The 14,493-nt window shown below is 45.8% G+C and overlaps 1 protein-coding gene across 1 annotated transcript in view; it reads right to left on the bottom strand.

The window, feature by feature from the left end:
• The window catches only part of LOC140429358 (ras GTPase-activating protein 1-like), a 374,654-nt gene that overhangs the window by 223,106 nt on the left and 137,055 nt on the right, over window positions 1-14,493 (bottom strand). Inside the window, exon 8 of the mRNA XM_072516226.1 lies at window positions 3,006-3,156. Coding sequence (XP_072372327.1) covers window positions 3,006-3,156 — 151 coding nt within the window. The remainder of the gene's footprint in view (window positions 1-3,005; window positions 3,157-14,493) is intronic.

Raw genomic sequence — 14,493 nt, 5'->3', positions numbered from 1 at the left:
GGGCCTAAAGTCTGCAAACACTCTTCTTTGTGGTCAAACATGGTAGTGTGGAACATTTGTTTGTTATCCTCACTCAGCGTCAGAAGATACAGGAACCCTTTAGAAAGTCAAATTCTTTAGTCACATTGCATTTATACAAACTGATCTTAGGACATTGTAAATTAACTTATTTCCTGCATTGATTCAATTGTTTGTTGTTTAGAACAAGATTTAATGAATCTTAGGGGTTGGGTGGGCGAGGGGAGCGTCTCGGACATCTACAGAGAACTCATGGGGGCGGAGGAGACGCAGACCGAGGAGCTGAAACATAAGTGGGAGGAGGAGCTTGGTGGTGAGACGGAGTATGGCTTATGGGCGGATGTGTTGAGCAGAGTCAACGTGACCGCAACATGCGCCAGGCTCAGCTTGATCCAATTCAAGGTGGTCCACCGGGCACACATAACAGTGGCCCGGATGAGTAAATTCTTTGGGGTGGAGGACAGGTGTATAAAATGTGCGGGAGGACCAGCGAACCATGTTCACATGTTCTGGGCGTGTCCAAGACTTCGGGGATATTGGCAGGGGTTTGCTGATGTCACGTCCAGAGTATTGAAAACAAGGGTGACAATGAGTCCAGGGGTGGCGATTTTCGTGGTGTCGGAAGACCCGGGAATCCAGGAGGAGAAAGAGGCAGATGTTCTGGCCCTTGCTTCCCTGGTAGCCTGGAGATGGATACTGCTAGCTTGGAGGGACTCAAAGCCCCCGAAGTCGGAGACCTGGCTAACTAACATGGCAAGCTTTCTCGGCCTAGAGAAGATTAAGTTCGCCTTGAGAGAGTCACTGTTAGTGTTTGCCCGGAGGCGGCAACCATTCATCGACTTCTTCGCGGAGAATTAATCGTCAGCAGGGGGGGTGGGGTGGGAGGGGGGGTTAGGGTAGCGTAGAATAGGGGGTCAATTAGGCAGGTCTTGGCGGGATGGGAGTCAGTGATTGCACTATGTCTATTATTCTTTGTCCATTGTTTTTATACGGTTGCTAATGCCAAAAATACCTCATTAAAATTGTTTATTAAAAAAAAAAGATTTAATGAATCTTGAGGGACCAGAGTGGGGAGAAAAAAAAAGTCAAAACTATAAGCTAATACGACAACAAACAATGAGAATTTTTCTGGTTCAGGAGACAATAGAATACATCGACTGTCTAAACAGGAAATGAGGCTGGAAAACTAGGTCTTAGATCATTGCTGCAACACAGCAAAGTAAGGAATCATTGTGATGGAATAAAGCAAAACATTTTAAAAAGGATTACATGCCAGAGAATTTTCCTATTGGTTCCTATTCTTTCTAAATTGCACTAAACAAGTACAAATGGAATAGAATGTGGTATTCATGATGAGAGTCAAGTTGGCCTACCGATATTTGGAACGTTAATGGGAACAAGTGAACTTAGAGTAGTGGGGGCATGGAATACACTGCCTGTGGAAGTAGTTGAGTCGGAAACATTAGGGACCTTCAAGCAGCTGTTGGATAGGTACATGGATTACGGGAAAATTATATAGTGTAGATTTATTTGTTCTTAAGGGCAGCACGGTAGCATTGTGGATAGCACAATTGCTTCACAGATCCATGGTCCCAGGTTCGATTCCGGCTTGGGTCATTGTCTGTGCGGAGTCTGCACGTCCTCCCCGTGTCTGCGTGGGTTTCCTCCGGGTGCTCCGGTTTCCTCCCACAGTCCAAAGATGTGCGGGTTAGGTGAATTGGCCAATGATAAATTGCCCTTAATGTCCAAATTGCCCTTGGTGTTGGGTGGAGGTGTTGAGTTTGGGTAGGGTGCTCTTTCCAAGAGCTGGTGCAGACTCAAAGGGCCGAATGGCCTCCCTCTGCACTGTAAATTCAATGATAATCTATGATTAATCTAGGACAAAGGTTCGGCACAACATCGTGGGCCGAAGGGCCTGTTCTGTGCTGTATTTTCTATGTTCTATGTTCTATGTTCAAGAAATTGTCAGACAATTATATTGGCATTGATATTTTAAGCCACTGAGATTAAACCCTAACATTTCATTACTCGTGTGAATATCAAAAACTTGAATTCCTGCATTACTAACTTTGTGAAAATGCACCAAATATCTAGCGGTCAATTTGCCTGGGAATCATGATGTTCAATCAACTCTGTGTTGCAATTTAGAATAAACACCAACACAAACTACTAGTTAAAAAAACCTTCCTGGAATCAGTTGCAAGTTCTCTTCTTTATGAAACAAGGAATTCAGGTGATTATCTAAAATCAGTTAAATATGACTAGATTTATACAGAGTGATGTTTTAAAATATCCATATTATAATTAAAATAAACTATTTTGTCATTCCTAGGTTAGGTCAGTTTGTCCTTTACATTTTTTGGCATGTTCTCGGTCTGCTTCAATTTCCTTTTAGCTTGTGTGTTGCATAGCGGCAAGATAGCACAGTTGTTAGCACTGTTGCTTCACAGCGTCAGGGACCCGGATTTGATTCCCGGCTTGGGAATCTGTGCTGAGTCTGCACGTTCTCCCCGTGTCTGCGTGGGTTTCCTCCGGGTGCTCAGGTTTCCTCCCACAAGTCCCCGAAAGACGTGCTTGTTAGGTAAATTGGACATTCTGAAATCTCCCTCAGTGAACCTGAACAGGTGCCGGAGTGTGGCGACTCGGGGATTTTCACAGTAACTTCACTGCAGTGTTAATGTAAGCCTACTTGTCACACTAATAAAGATTTTTCTCAATTTGTAATTTCTGTCTTTGTTATCTTTTTTTTTGTTCGTATTTTTGAGTAGGAGGCAGCAATGAGCATTTATGGGAATGCAGCTGTTGTGGGTTGCAGGTTTTTATTTCCCAGAGTGGCACAAGTGAGTAATTCATTTGAAGAGGAACATGGAATATGCCAGCCATGCAGCACAGAACAGAACAGTCTGGGGATTAAGTTGTCATGTCACTGTAATTTTGAGTTATCTCTGAACTTAATTTACAAAAAGTGCAGAAATGAGGTTGATTACCTGTTGTAATATCGGCCACCCATCATAAATTGATTGTTCGATGTTGGAGATATTTTAAATCGTTGAATATTTTCATTTGTCCGAAAATAAAGCGAGTAGTCACCCGGTGTGTTATCCGATGGCCTTACAAGAAAGCCACATATTTGGCCAACTAAATAAAAAATACAAATTAATTATTCTATTTAATACATTTAGTACAATCAATCTAGCAATTAAAAGTTTACTGGAAATAGGTGCGACTGGATGCAACTGATGTATTTGAAACACCATTTTAAATTTCAGGGAAAATGTGGCATGCAGTCCACAACAAACACTTCATTCATTCACATTTCCTGTATCCCATTATTTAAAGTCTTGTTTTCCAACAACCGGATCCCATTTCTACCTCTTTAATTCCATCATTAATCCTTTTTGTTCTGTAAGCTCATCTCTCACATCTTCCTTTCTTTTCCTCATTCTTCTGCAATTCCCCTCAACACTCGCCCTCTATTTACTCGCCCCTCTTTCTAAGACTGCTCACAGGTTAGAGGCCCCATCAACACATTTCCCTTTTCCAGTTTCCATTAAAGAAACTGTGTTTACTTTCAAACTACAATTTTCTTGTGTATGATACTTTAAAAAGAATCTGGTATTAAAATAATGTTGTGTTTCAATTTTTGACACTTTCTCAGTTGTCAGAATTACTGTACTACATTTTTTTACTGACATCAAGATACACTTAGAAGATGTTTTGAGTTTGTTTTAAAATTCAATTGGTTTAGAAAATTGTTTCTATTAGCTTAATCATTTTTCTGGAGTTTTTAGAATATTAAACAGAAATTATAACAGGTTTATAATTTCCCACACATGGATGCACACATTTTAGCTATTTTACAAATAACATTAAACATCAACTTGATCCGAATTAGGTTTTTAAAATGAATTCTTTAGCTTTTTTGTAAATAGATTGGAGGAGAAACACTAAAAGCTCATGAAAACATATCCAGCACTTCATTAAATGAAATTGCTGCCAGTGTGTGCAATCCAATGAACAAATTTACAGTTCAGACTAAAGATTCAAGCCCAAGCCTATGTTTTTGGAAAAGATTGAGGGCTTAAAGTAAAAAATTGGGTGCAATTATAATGACCAAAGTGTGGTAGCGAGCAGGAAATGCCATGAGCTCCCCAGCGCTTGGCCCGGTGAGGCCGGCACCACTATAAAATGTTAATTGGCCCACTTAACAAGGCTCCACAGGATTCACGCTGCAAATCATGGTTCACCAGCTGATTCATTTGGGACAAGTCTGAGGCATTCGCAACAATCTTCAGTCAGAAGTGCCGAGTAGATGATCCCATCTCGGTCTGCTCTGGAGGTCACCAACACAACAGGGGCAGCACGGTAGCACAAGTGATTAGCACTGTGGCTTCACAGCGCCAGGGTCCCAGGTTCGATTCCCCGCTGGGTCACTGTCTGTGCGGAGTTTGCACGTTCTCCCCGTGTCCGCGTGGGTTTCCTCCGGGTGCTCCGGTTTCCTCCCACAGTCCAAAGACGTGCAGGTTAGGTGGATTGGCCATGATAAATTGCCCTTAGTGTCCATAAGGGTTGGGAGGGGTTATTGGGTTGCGGGGATAAGGTGGAAGTGAGGGATTAATGTGGGTCGGTGCAGACTCGATGGGCCGAATGGCCTCCTTCTGCACTGTATGTTCTATGTAATCTATGTAAACAGACATCAGTCTTCAGCCAATTTGATTCACTCCATATGATTTCAAGAAATGGCTGAAAGCACTGTATACTACAAAGGCTATGGGCTCTGACAATATCCCGGCAATCGTACTGAAGTCTTGTGCTCCAGAACTTGCCACACCCCTAGCCAAACTGTTCCAGTACAGCTACAACACTGACATCTATCTGGTGATGGGGAAAATTGCCCACGTGTGTCTTGTACACAAGAAACAGGACAAATTCAACCCACCCAATTACCGCCCCACCAGTCTACTCTCCATCATCAGCAAAGTGATGGAAGGAGTCATCAACAGTGCTATCAAGCGGAACTTACTCAGAATAACCTGCTCACGGACACTCAGTTTGGGTTCCGCCAGGATCACTCAATTCCTGGCCTCATTACAACCTTGGTTCAAACATGGACAAAAGAGCTGAATGCTAGAAGTGAGGTGAGAGTGACTGCCCTTGACATCAAGGCAGCATTTCACCGAGTATAGCATCAAGGAGCCCTGGCTAAACTGGAATCAATGGGAATCAAGGGGAGAGCTCTCCGCTGGTTGGCGTCATATCTGGCACAAAGGAAGATGGCTGTGGTGGTTGGAGGTTAATCATCTCAGCTCCAGGACATCACTGTAGGGTTTCCTCAGGGTAGTGTCCTAGGCCCAACCATCTTTAGCTGCTTCATCAATGACCTCTCTTCCATCATCAGGTCAGAAGTGGGGATGTTTGCGGGTGACTGCACAATGTTTAACACCATTCACGACTCCTCAGATAATGAAGCAGTCCATGTCCAAATGCAGCAAGGCCTGGCCAATATCCAGGCTTGGTGCCAAATTACATTCCTGTCACACAAGTGCCAGGCAATGACCATCTCTTACAAGAGAGGATTGAACCACCGCCCCCTGACATTCAATGGCATAACCATCACTGAATCCCCATAATCAACATCCTGGGGGGTTACCATTGATCAGAAACTGAACTGGACTAGCCACATTAATACTGTGGCTACCAGGACAGGTCAAAGGCTAGGAATCCTACGGCAAGTAACTCACCTCTTGACCCCCCCACAAAGCCTGTCCACCAGCTACAAAGCACAAGTCAGATGTGTAATGGAATACTCTCCAGTTTCGTGGATGAGTGCAGCTCCAACAACACTCAAGAAGCTCGACTCCATCCAGGACAAAGCAGCTCGCTTGATTGCTCCCCTTTCCACACACTTTCAAACCCTCCACACCGACGAACAGTGGCAGCCGTTTGTACCATCTAAAAGATGCACTGCAGTAACTCACCAAGGTTTCTTAGACAGCACATTCGAAACCTACGACCATTACCATCCAGAAGGACAAGGGCAGCAAATACCTGGGAACACCACCACCTGTCGCCTACCTGCATCAATAGTGCCGAGGTGGAGATGTTTGACAGTTTCAAAGTACTAGGTGTGCACATCACCAACAATCTGTCTTGGTCCATCCATGTCGATGCTATGACCAAGAAAGCACAACAGCACCCATGCTTCCTCAGGAAACAAAAGAAATTCGGCATGTTCACATTGGCTCTTACCAATTGTTACAGATGCACCATAGAAAGCATCCTATCCGGCTGCATCACAGCTTGGTATGCCAACTGCTCAGCCCAAGACTGTAATAAACTAGAGAGTCGTGAGCACAGCCCAGTCCATCACACGAACCATCCTCGTATCCATCGACTCTGTCTTTACCTCCTGCTGCCTTGGGAAAGCGGGCAGCATTAAAGACCCCTTCCGCCCTGGTTATTCTCTCTTCTAGCTTCTTCCATTGGACAGGAGATACAAAAGTCTGAGAACACACATTAACAGGTTCAAAAACAGCTTCTTCCCCTCTGTTACCAGACTCCTGAATGACCATCTTATGGACTGAAATGATCTCTTCACACATCTTCTCTACTGAGTAGTACTACACACTATATGCTCACCCGATGCCTGTGCCTATGTATTTACATTGTGTACTTATGCATATCTTATGTTTTTTCATGTACAGAACGATCTGCCTGGACTGTACGCAGAACAATATCTTTCACTGTACCTCGGTACATGTCCTGGACCCCTACGGCCGCCGCCCTGCGGCCACACCCCTGGGCACACCACGTGCAGGTGATGGGAGTGAGCGAGCACTCAGCATACAGGCAGGGGTCAGGCTGTAGCATAGATTGAGCACCAGCGCTCAGCGGATTATTATCACCCCTAACCTTGACAGTGAACCTCCGACAGTGTTGACACAGTCCCACCACCCTGGAGTGATGTACACAGGCCCTGGGAGGGTGGGAAATGGCAGGGGAAAGGTGGGGTGCTGGAGGAGGATGGTGAAGTGGGGATGCAGAGGGATTTGGGAGTGGGGCAGGAAAGGAGTTGGCGAGAGGGGGTAATGACCAACGAGGCCACGTCCTATGTGAAGGGGTGAGGATGATTGAGAGGGCACTGAGGGCGTTGGTGCTTGCCGACCCTCGCCACTGTCGCCTGTCCTCCATCCGGTCCTACTGTTCTTCCTTGGGCTCATCCTCCAGTCCCTCCTGGTCCGGCAGCTCCTCATATTCCGCCTCTGAGATAGCCATATATTTTTTCCCCTCCATCTCCAACATGACGCCCCACTGCTCTGCAAGGTTGTGACGAATACAGCAGACCACCGCAAAGCTGGCGACACTCTGATGGGTGTACTGCAGTGCACCATGAGTGGTCAAGGCATAAGAAACACAATTTGATGAGTTTGATGCACCGCTTAATGACAGTTTGTGTGTCTGCGTGGTTGTATCGGGCCTCCGCATCGGTCACCGCCTCTATACTGGTGTCATTGGCCAGGTCCTCAGCAGGTATCCCTTATTCCCCGAGAGCCAACTGGCCAACCTGTGGTGGTCCTCAAGGGATGTATGACTGCCCCAGGATGTAGCTGTCATGCACACTTCCTGGGAAGAGTGCACACACGTGCAAGATCTTCATGTGATGGTCGCACACGAGCTGGAGATTCAGGGAGTGGAACCCCTTCGTAGGGCATTCCCAAACAGCCACCCGGTGTGTGTAAGGCAGCATGTGTGACCTGGGGCATCCCGACAATGGTGGTGAATCCTGCTGCCTGGGTACCCCGTTGGGCCCGATCCATGTCAAAGTTTATATAGTTGTCTGCCCTGGCAAACAGGGCATCTGTGACTTCATGGATACACTTGTGGGCAGTAGCTTGTGAGATGCCACACAAGTCAATGCTCGAGCTCTGGAATGATCCTGGGGCGTAGATGTTCAGGGCTGCGATGACCTTGACGGCCACTGGAAGCGGATGTCCTCCTCCACTTGGTGCCAAATCCGCAAGGACATGGCGCAGGTGCCACACCATCTCCTTATTGAGGCTGAACCTCCTGCGGTACATGCTCTCCGTCATCTATTTGAAAGATCAGCAATGCTTGTACACCTTGGGCCATCCCAGGCCTCCCCCTCTGGGTTCCTCCCTGACCTCATGGGCAGACGCCTCGAGCCTCTGTCGAAGCTGCTGCTGTCGCCTTTTCCCGCGTCTGGCTGCCCAGCTTGCCAGCAGCACGAGGAGGGCAAGTTCTGTGGGGTCCAAAATATCAAGAACAAGAACAAAGAAAATTACAGCACAGGAACTGGCCCTTCGGCCCTCCCAGCCTGCGCCAATCCAGATCCTTTATCTAAACCTGTCGCCTATTTTCCAAGGATCTACTTCCCACTTTTGCCCGCCCGTTCATATATCTGTCTAGATGCATCTTGAAAGATGCTATCGTGCCTGCCTCGACCACCTCCGCTGGCAAAGCGTTCCAGGCACCAACCACCCTCTGCGTAAAAATCTTTCCACGCACATCTCCCTTAAACATTCCCCCTCTCACCTTGAAATCGTGACCTCTTGTAATTGACACCTCCACTCTTGGAAAAAGCTTGTTGCTATCCATCCTGTCCATACCTCTCATAATTTTGTCGACCTCAATCAGGTTCTCCCCTCAACCTCCGTCTTTCCAACAAAAACAATCCCAATCTACTCAACCTTTCTTCATAGCTAGCACCCTCCATACCAGGCAACATTGTGGTGAACCTCCTCTGCACCCTCTGTAAAGCATCCACATCCTTCTGGTAATGTGGCGACCAGAACTGCACGCAGTATTTCAAATCTGGCCTCGCCAAAGTCCTATACAACTGTAACATGACCTGCTGACTCTTGTACTCAATACCCGGTCTGATGAAGGCTAGCATGCTGTATGCTTTCTTGACCACTCTATCGACCTGTGTTGCCACCTTCAGGGTACAATGGACCTGAACTCCCAGATCTCTAATGCATCACCTTGCATTTGCCTGGATTGAACTCCATCTGCCATTTCTCTGCCCAACTCTCCAATCTATCTATATTTTGCTGTATTCTCTGACAGTCCCCCTCACTATCTGCAACTTCACCAATCTTAGTATCATCTGCAAACTTGCTAATCAGACCACCTGTACCTTCGTCCAGATCATTTACGTATACCACAAACAACAGTGGTCCGAGCACGGATCCCGGTGGAACACAACTAGTCACCCTTCTCCATTTTGAGATACTCCCTTCCACCACTACTCTCTGTCTCCTGTTGCCCAGCCAGTTCTTTATCCATCTAGCTAGTACACCCTGAACCCCATGCGACTTCACTTTTTCCATCAACCTGCCATGGGAAACTTTATCAAACACCTTACTGATGTCCATGTATATGACATCTACAGCCCTTCCCTCATCAATTAACTTTGTCACTTCCTCAAAGAATTCTATTAGGGTTTGTAACACATGACCTTCCCTGCACAAAACCATGCTGCCTATCACTGATAAGTCTATTTTCTTCCAAATGTGAATAGATCCTATCCCTCAGTATCTTCTCCAACAGTTTGCCTACCACTGACGTCAAGCTCACAGGTCTATAATTTCCTGGATTATCCCTGCTACCCTTCTTAAACAAAGGGACAACATTAGCAATTCTCCAGTCCTCCAGGACCTCACCCGTGCTCAAGGGTGCTGCAAAGATATCTGTTAAGGCCCCAGCTATTTCGTCCCTCGCTTCCCTCAGTAACCTGGCATAGATCCCATCGGACCTGGGACTTGTCCACCTTAATGCCTTTTAGAATACCCAAAACTTCCCCCTTCCTTATGCCGACTTGACCTAGAGTATTTAAACATCCATCCCTAACCTCAACATCCGGCATGTCACTCTCCTTGGTGAATCGTGACCGATGCAAAGTACTCATTCAGAATCTCACCCATTTCCTCTGACTCCACACATAAATTCCCTCTTTTGTCTTTGAGTGGGCCAATCCTTTCTCTAGTTACCCTCTTGCTCCTTATATACGAATAAAAGGCTTTGGGATTTTCCTTAACCCTGTTACCCAAAGATATTTCATGACCCCTTTTAGCCCTCTTTATTGTGCATTTGAGATTTGTCCTACTTTCCCGATATTCCTCCAAAGCTTCATCAGTTTTAAGTCGCCTAGATCGTATGTATGCTTCCTTTTTCATCTTAGCTAGTCTCACAATTCCACCTGTCATCCATCTTGCCATTTCTATCCCTCATTTTCACAGGGATATGTCTATCCTGCACTCTAATCAACCTTTCCTTAAAAAACTCCCACATTTCAAATGTGGATTTACTCTTAAACAGCTGCTCCCAATCCACATTCCCTAGCTCCCGCCGAATTTTGTTATACTTGGCCTTTCCCCAATTTAGCACTCTTCCTGTAGGACCACTCTCGTCTTTGTCCATGAGTATTCTAAAACTTATGGAATTGTGGTCGCTATTCCCAAAGTAATCACCGACTGAAACTTCAACCACCTGGCCGAGATCATTCCCCAATACCAGGTCCAGTATGGCCCCTTCCCGAGTTGGACTATTTACATATTGCTCTAAAAAACTCTCCTGGATGCTCCTTACAAATTCTGCTCCATCTACGCCTCCAACACTACATGAGTCCCATTCAGTGTTGGGGAAGTTAAAATCTCCCATCACGACCAACCTATTGCTCCTACATTTTTCTATAATCTGTCTACATATTTGTTCCTCTACTTCACGCTCGCTTTTGGGAGGCCTGTAGTAAAGTCCCAACAATGTTACTGCACCCTTCCTATTTCTTAGCTCTATCCATATTGCCTCAGTGCTCGAATCCTCCATCGTGCCCTCCTTAATCACAGCTGTGATATCATCTCTGACCAGTAATGCAACTCCTCCACCCTTTTACCTCCCTCTCTATCCCTCCTGAAGCATCTATACCCTGGGATATTTAGTTGCCAATCCTGCCCTTCCCTCAACCAAGTCTCAGTAATACCAATAAAATCATATTCCCAGGTACTAATCCAAGCCCTAAGTTCATCTGCCTTGCCTGCTACACTTCTCGCATTAAAGCAAATGCACCTCAGACCCCCTGTCCCTTTGCATTCATCATCTTTTCCCTGTCTACTCTTCTCCTTAGTCACATTGAGTTTATTATCTAGTACCTTACTGGCTTTAGTTGCTGCCTCTTTACTGACCTCAAACTTCCTAATCTGGTTCCCATCCCCCTGCCACATTAGTTTAAAACCTCCCCAACAGTTTTAGGAAAAGCACCCCCTAGGACACTGGTTCCAGTCCTGCCCAGGTGTAGACCATCCAATTTGTAATGGTCCCACTGCCCCCAGAACCGGTTCCAATGTCCCAAAAATCTGAACCCCTCCCTCCTGCACCATCTCTCAAGCCACGTATTCATTCTGTCTATTCTTGAATTTCTACTCTGACTGTCTCGTGGCACTGATAGCAATCCTGAGATCATCCATACCATTACCATTAGATGTGAATCTATCGAATTTCCTGCCCAGTGAAGCAGTTGAGGCTCCTTCATTAAATGTTTTCAAGATAAAGATAGATAGTTTTTTAAGAATAAAGGAATAAAGGGTTATGGTGTTCGGGTGTGAAAGTGGAGCTGAGTCCATAAAAGATCTGCCATGATCTTACTGAATGGTGGAGCAGGCTCGAAGGGCCAGATGGCCTACTCCTGCTCCTAGTTCTTATGTTCAATATGTGTCAGAAACTGGAGATGGTGTGAGACCCGCATGTAACTTTACCTGGACCGGTGGCAGGTTCCCTCTCCGGTGCACTCACTCAATGTCCCGTGTCCCCGGTGCTGGGGCCCAGCCCCTGGGTGTTCGGTGTTGCTTCCAGTATTGTTCGGTCACAGTGTTCAGACATCATGGTCTGACTGGGATGCTACATGGCACGCTTACCCAAGGGTTTCCACTTGGAATGAATGACGTACTCACTTAACTACGACTGCCAATTCCCAATAAACAATGGTCTGCGGCCGCGCGACCAGAGGCCTCCGTGGTCACTGGGAATAGTGGGTGGCCGGTGGGGCAGAGTGTAAGGGGCTAGGGTGGCCCCCATAATGGATACACATGATCCAGGGGTTGGCATGGCACACCAGCGGACGATTAGAACACCCCACAGCTGAGACCAGGGATGGCCACCCTCTCTTGCTCTGCTAGCCCCAAACCCATGGTCGGCCACCCTAACCTAGGCTATGCTCCTCCAGCCCCCTCCGAGCACCGGGGCAGCAACCCCAGTGCCCCGGGCTCTTCGCCTTTGAGCGAAGATGGTTATTCACCTCCCTGGGACCCCAGCAGCAGCCCGTCCGTCAACTTCACGTGTTTAAAAAGGAGTATTAGTCGATGCTCGCATGACCACTTGCTGGGGAGTCGGGTAGATAAGGAGTCACTCCCATTTGTTGTATGGAGATTGGGCTTAAGTTGTGAGTATTGGTTTCTCCCCACACTAAGGTGCGATCCGGATTTCGCCAAGGGGAGCGGGCATGTTAGATCTCAAACAGATTGGCTCCGGTGCGGTTCTCGTTTTTAGCCTCTCACGCTCTTTAATAGCCTCGTCATGCTCTCGCTTAAGCGCAACGCGGGCATTAAGTCACACCCATTAAAAAGACAAAAAGATGATTCCATTAAATCATTTAAATCCTGGTATTTCAAAATATACAATTTTTGTTGACAACTTATTGTTGACAAATGCTAGCTACAGAGAGCACAGATATGGGGAAGATAATGCAGCAATAGATAACGTTACATGGAGTCAAGACAGTATTTGGAACTACTGTTAAGAGTGCCACCTACTGTAATTTCAGGGAAATAATCTTTAAGTCAACAGTTAAGTGTGGACAGGGGCGGTACGGTCACATAGTGGTTAATACTCCTGCCTCACGGCACTGAGGACCCAGGTGCAATCCCAGCCCCGGATCAGTCTATGTGGAGCTTACACATTTTCCCCGTGTCTGCTTGGGTCTCACCCCCACAACTCAAAAATGTGCAGGGTAGGGGGATTGGCCACACTAAATTGCTCCTTAATTGGGAAAAAAAGAATTGGGCACTCCAAATTTATTTTAAAAAAATTAAGTGTGGACAGTTAAAAACTGCAACGTTGAAAATAAATGCTTGCTTGACAGATTTTAAATGGAACACGTATCTGCAAAAAGATTAGCAAAATGCTCTCATCCTTAAAAGTTTTTGTACCTATGTTTAGTGCATTTACAGAATGAATAGCTCTGAATTATGCAAGAACTATATTAGTCAATCATGAAAAATGATAAAACTTTAACACAATATGGATTAATTAAGGAAAGCCATTACAGGTTTGGGCGGCATAGTGGTTTGCACTGCTGCCAAACTGCACCAGGGACCCGGGTTCAATTCCGGCCTTGGGTGACTGTCTGCGGGCAGTTTGCACGTTCTCCCCGTGTCTGCGTGGGTTTCCTCTGAGTCTCTGGTTTCCTCCCACAGTCCAGGTTAGATGGAGTTATTGGGATAGGATGGGGGAGTGGACCTAGGTAGGGTGCTCTTTCAGAGGATCGGTGCAGACCTGATGGGCCGAATGGCCTCCTTCTGCACTGTAGGGTGCTATGATTTATTTGGAGTAGTATAGTTGATATGATACTTGGGACTTTCAAAGGACATTTGAAAAATTGCTACATAATAAGCTCATCTGCTAAGCTAAAGCCCATGGAATAATGTAGCAGTGGCAGCATGGACGCAAAGTTAGCTGAGTGACAAGAAACATAGTGATGAATGGTTGGATTCTGGACTGGAGGACAGTATACTTTTACTGATCTATATTAATGATGTGTGGACTTGGATGTGTAGAGCACAATTTAAACATTTGCAGATGACACAAACTTGGAAGCATTGTGAACAGCGAGGAGAATAATGTTAGATTTCAAAAGAACATAGGCTGATGGAATGGGAGGACATGTGGCAAATAAATATAATAACATTTTGGTAAAAAGAAAGAGGACAGACAATATAAACCAAAGGATACAAGACTAAAGGGGGTGCAAAAATGGAAGAACTTTGGTGTATATATGCTTTGAAGGTGGTAAGACAGGTTAACAAAGCAGTAAAGAAGGCATACAGGATCACGGATTTTATAAATAAAGGCATAGAGTACAAATGCTAGGAAGCTCTAGTAAACCTGTGTAAAACACTGGTTCAGTCTCAACTGGAATATTGTCTCCAATTCTGGGCGCTGCACTTGAGGAAGAATAAGGAAAGGAAGGATAGGGAGGCATTAGTGGGGTGGAGAAAAGATTTATAAGAATATTTCCACGAGTTAAGGACTTCAGTTACATGAATAGATTACAGAAGATTTGAACCACGTGGCGGTATCATAAGGATACCTGGCGACTCAAGAGCAAAGGTGATAAAACAGAGCAATTAAACTAAGGCAAAAGTTAGCAACATTATTCGGCGACATCCTGACGGGACCCGATCT

The sequence above is a fragment of the Scyliorhinus torazame genome, chromosome 9 (genome assembly GCF_047496885.1).
Source record: "Scyliorhinus torazame isolate Kashiwa2021f chromosome 9, sScyTor2.1, whole genome shotgun sequence".
NCBI lineage: Eukaryota > Metazoa > Chordata > Chondrichthyes > Carcharhiniformes > Scyliorhinidae > Scyliorhinus > Scyliorhinus torazame.
This window is presented reverse-complemented; position numbering and strand designations above follow the sequence as displayed.